The following is a 5000-nucleotide window of genomic DNA, read 5'->3' as shown; positions in this document are numbered from 1 at the left end:
TTTTGTGATTAATATTTAATTTGAATTCATTATCCAATTAAAGTAATGAATACATAGAATAGAGACTAGTATCAAGTTTTCACAAAAGGTACATTAAATTTTTTCAAAGAATTAAAAATGGTCCTCAGTTTAGGAGCACTTGTCAATTCTAGTTAGATATTATACTTATTGACAAAAATATCTTTCCGATTTAAAAATGAACAACTTTAATTTTTTATGAAGTAAAATGACATCATTGAGAATGATAAAGACACAACCTTAATGGTCAAGTGAGGAAATTCAGTAACAAAATGGTTGTGATGGCTGATAAAATTTCCAATGTATAAGTATAGAAGGAGATGTATTTGTCCATAAATTTAGATTATGTGATTTCTCACTTATTTTACAAAACACATCTTTTTTTTTAATTCATGTGGTACAAGATCTTGCTACACAGCTCGGACTTATAGTGATCCTTCCGTCTAAGCCTCCCCAGCAGGCTTGTGGCACCACACCCAGTTTTGGAACCTGGCAAGGCGCATCCAGAGTTCTGAGGCAGCACAGCATGCAGTATGTGCGATTGAACCTGGATCCTTATGCTTGCCAGGCAGGCGCTTAGACAGCTGAATTATGCCCCCAAACCCACAAAGCACATCTTGAGTGAATATAGCATTGTAAAACCAGAGGCCATAGATTTCAATGTGGCAAGCTTATACTGTTTCTGAAATGTTCAGACTAACAGTGACATTAGGAATTAATTTCACCGTGATATCTTTCACAAGCATTTAGCAGAAGGAAGGTTGAACACCTGTCAATTGCTGTGATCAAATAGTTACATTACATTTTACATTGCATTTTCTATTTGAATCTTAGGTGGCTAAATAAACTTGGATTAGCTGCAATTCATCAGGAATCCACGACAAAGGATGAAGGTATGCTCTATTCTAGTTTTCTGACAAGTAAGCAAGAATATTAGAACAGAATGAAATAGAACGGGAAAAGTGATGTGAAGTTCCATGTAGAGTCTGGTCCTGATGAAAATAGTTTGGTATTTGAGCTGATCTGAAGGGTAGCGACACGCGTGCTCGCACGGACTTAACAACATTGAGCAGAGCTTCCCATGCTGGCTGTGAATGATTTCACACGTCACCCACACTTTGCTAGCTTGGCTTCACTGAGATTTTAAACAATTGCCAATGCAAGCTTTTTATTGCCCTACTTACTGAATTCTTACTCATAGACATGAATTTGTCATGAGCTAGTCAGAAAACTTTCATCCCACAATTTCCTCTCTGATAGCTTAATATTTCTACCAGGTATATGCACAGACTAATCACCCTAAGAATATACTGGCAGTCTAAAGGGCAGCTGGGGACATGGGCCATATAGTTGGCCTAGTCTGTAGCTTTTAGGGTTCAAAAGTTGCAGGAGTCTAATTCTTCTTAATGGTGGTCCTGATGAAAATCCTTTGTGTGGAGAAGAGAGAGGCTTTGGGTTCCCAGACCATCAAGCTGATACTATTTCTACAGTACTCAGCCTACGGAGCACTCAAGAATTGGAAGAAGGGAGTTATGTTTTTAGATAACAAAATAAACACTTAAATTTTGAAATGGAAAAGTGGCAGTTTGATTTAAAAGAATAAAGGAGTCCTAACAGTCTTCTTGATCCTCTTCTACCATAAAGGAGTCATTGGATATAGGCTGGGGAGAGAAGAACTGTACAAAAGCACTTCATATTCTTGTCCTTAAGGCATTCCCTGATATAGCCCCTGAAACCTATCAGCTGTCTCCACTAGGGATTTCCTTATATGTGGCTCAGCTCGGTAAGCCCTATTTATGTATCACTGATGGTTTAGTTACCTGACTGGTTTCAGCTTACTCAGTTCATTTTGATTCTTATCATTAAGTGTAATTACTACTGATTTTATACCCTCTTAGAATATGATAGAATATGACTCACAGCCCCTTTGAAGAAGCTTTTTTTTTTTTCCTGAGCTGTAGTTGGGATTGGTTTTCCTACTGCAAATCAGGTGATCTTTGAGGACAGAAGACCAGAGATGTCATTGGTTTTTCATCTCAAGTGACTCCTTTGCACCAGGAAGTTCATTCAGTTCTTTCTTTCAGAATTGGATTGAAATTGCAATAGGCAGACGGGAGAAAAACCACTGCCCAAAAATTATGGAATAAATAGGGGGCAATAATGTTGAAGCATTAAACATTTTGATTTTTTGTTACAGAATGCTACAGTGAAAGTGAGCAGGAAGATCCTGAAATAGCTGTGGAGACATCGCCGCTTCCTTACTCTTCTGCAACTTCCTCTCCTGTGGTACGTGGGGACATGAGTAGTCTGTTGGTCACTGATAACCCCTAGGGACTGCATCCCTTCCAGTTAGGTAAAAATGTTTGGAACAGGCTAATTTAAAGAACCTGCCCAACAGCAAGTATAATTCTCAGGATGCTGATGTTGAACCTTTCCTTAGAAATCTACTGGTATGACAAGCTGACATATTTGTTCTTGACCCACAGATATAGTACACTCAGAGGGATTTGTGGAAATGCAATTGGCTAGTGTTTGAAAGTCTTGTCTTGCAATGTTTATTTCCTACTTATCCTTCAAAAATGTCTTTCATAGGTGCCTGTAGTACAACAATGCAAAATGAATTTAAAAGGGATACAAAAATAGCACGTAAAGGAAAGTGGAGTGAGAAAGATGGGAAGTCGGGAATAAAGGTAGTGCGCTGAAAATGCTTGAGGAACAATGACAGTGTGCACATTCACTGCTGGCGAATCCAAATTAGATTCTCAGACTTTGAAGTATCCAGTGTAAGTTCAAGCGATTACTGAACATTACGGCTTTAGAAAGCTGCTTCCTGATTGCATGAATAGTCCCTGGCAAAGATCAGACAAGTATCGCTGGGAATGGATTTATGATACTCATTTTTTTACTTACAGTGGAGAAATTGAACCCAGGGCCTCCTGTATGTTAGGTATATATTCTACCACTGAGTTACTTCTTAGGCAGATTTATGGCTTTTATACATGCTGTGTACCAGGGCTCATATGGGTGCTTCAGTATATGATAATTTAATTTTCAAACAAAGTTTGAGAAGTGGCTTCATTTAATTTTCATTTTACTGATTGCTAATGAACTTGAACATCTTTTCATATTCATTAGACTGTTGAATTTTCTCTTTTGTCAAGTGTCCGTTAAGCCTTTGTATATTTTAGCTGTTGCCTTCTCCTCCTCTTCCTCCTTTCTTATTCAATATATAGAATTGTAAATATGACAAAATATATGTCAGTTAAAAGTAAAAAAAAAACAACCCTCACTTATAAGTTTTAAAACTTTAGCTTCTCTTTTAAAATAGATGTTCTTGATTTTAAAAGGTGAAAGATTTATACGATCTGAAGAGAAACCAGCTTGCTCTTGATTTTAATGTGTCAGATTTATCTATCCTTTCCATTGTGTTAGTGTTTCTTTCTCATTTAGAGAATTGTTTCTTACCTGTGGTCATGAGAAAATAGACGTTACTGTCACGGCCAAACACGCAGTAGAAGTAGTAGATGAGAATCCAGTCATTCTGTTTTGTGGTGTATACTGTATCCGCTGCACCATGACACTTGTCCCCGAAGGCTCAAAGCTCGGGGGATGCTTGTTTGAGAACAGATGAAGGATGCTTATGACACTAGTAAGTTAGGTCACTAAATTTTAAAAATTCATTAGAATTTTCTGATTCATCATTAAAACGTTATTTCTTTTCTTTTTCTTTTTTTTTTTTTAGTTTTTTAAAATTTTATTCTTTTGATACTGGGTTTCCCTATACAGCTTGTACTTGTAGTGATCCTCCTGTCTCAGCCTCTCCAGTGCTGGGATGACAGATGTGCACCACCACACCTGGTTTCAGCACCAGCATGGTGCACCTAACTACTTATATTTGAAATTCCCCAATAAAATACATTATAGTGGCTAGATGATTCCCATAACTCTCACCTATTAAAAAAACTTTACTTTTGATAACTTATATATGACTTTTTCAGTGAAGTATATCAATACTGTGAATATTTTAATATGTTAAACAATTCCTCATAAAGACAGAAAGACAAATGTTGTATTCTATAAGCAGAGAACTTCCTTATTTTAGCAGGAGGCCCTGATCTTCCATGACTACAGATAAAAGTACGGTACATAAAACGTTATTTCTTAAGCAGATCTAAATTGATCGTCTTTGACAAGCCACTAAGACCAACATTTTCTAAAGAAATATATTAGAAAACAGTCAGATGAATGGTGAATAGTCAGATTTTTTTCCCCTTAGCAACAGAGTATGTTCTTATTTTCCAGGCAGATTTTGTTTTTGTTTTCACTTGTTTCTGAAAAGTAGACATGCAAGGTATTTGGTTCAAATAACATTGGGTTTTTCATTTAAACAGATTAAAAATAAAATAAAAACCATTGTAACCTTTATCCAGTGTATATTGTTTGACTTAGTGTACTGTAGGATAGGCATACATTAGATATATAAGCCTAAGGCAAAAAAATGTATTTCTAATCTCTTACAGTTTTTTGGCTAATGAGTTTTAATTTGTGGTGATGACTCAACAATATAAAATAATTATGATGCATATGGAGTTAGTCTGGGTGAGAAGTTTATGCATTAACTGCTATTTTTAAGAACCTGATGGAAGTTCTTAGGACCATTGCCTTAACCATTTTGTTTATATAAATGTATGGTTTTGCCCCTACCATAGTTCCTAACTCTCTTTATGTTGTTCCTTTCTCTCTTCATGTTGTTTAATCCTTAAGTTCTCTCTTTCCATTTAACTGTGTTATACCTTTCAATTTTTATTTCCTGAGTTCTTACACTGTTATATACAAGATAGCCTAGATATACAGCTATTTTCTCTTAGTTCAATGAGAAGAAAGGTTTGTACTAACAGTGTTTAGACTAGATATCATGTCTATGTCTTGTCCTCTGAATAACTACTATGAAGACAACGGTATGCAACGTATTTATTATTATT

The 5000-nt window shown here is 36.0% G+C and overlaps 1 protein-coding gene across 7 annotated transcripts in view; it reads left to right on the top strand.

Moving 5' to 3' along the window:
- Window positions 1-5000, top strand: part of Ipcef1 (interaction protein for cytohesin exchange factors 1) — a 215062-nt gene that overhangs the window by 171794 nt on the left and 38268 nt on the right. For all 7 annotated transcript variants that reach the window (XM_023712255.1, XM_023712253.1, XM_023712257.1 and 4 more), the window contains 2 exons: window positions 853-911; window positions 2216-2304. In XM_023712255.1, the coding sequence (XP_023568023.1) occupies window positions 853-911; window positions 2216-2304 (148 nt within the window). The remainder of the gene's footprint in view (window positions 1-852; window positions 912-2215; window positions 2305-5000) is intronic.

Source organism: Octodon degus, unplaced genomic scaffold (assembly GCF_000260255.1).
Source record: "Octodon degus isolate 3935 unplaced genomic scaffold, OctDeg1.0 scaffold00024, whole genome shotgun sequence".
In the NCBI taxonomy this organism is placed as follows: Eukaryota; Metazoa; Chordata; class Mammalia; order Rodentia; family Octodontidae; genus Octodon; species Octodon degus.
The sequence above is the reverse complement of the archived record's forward strand: the minus strand, read 5'-3'. Positions and strand labels throughout refer to the sequence as shown.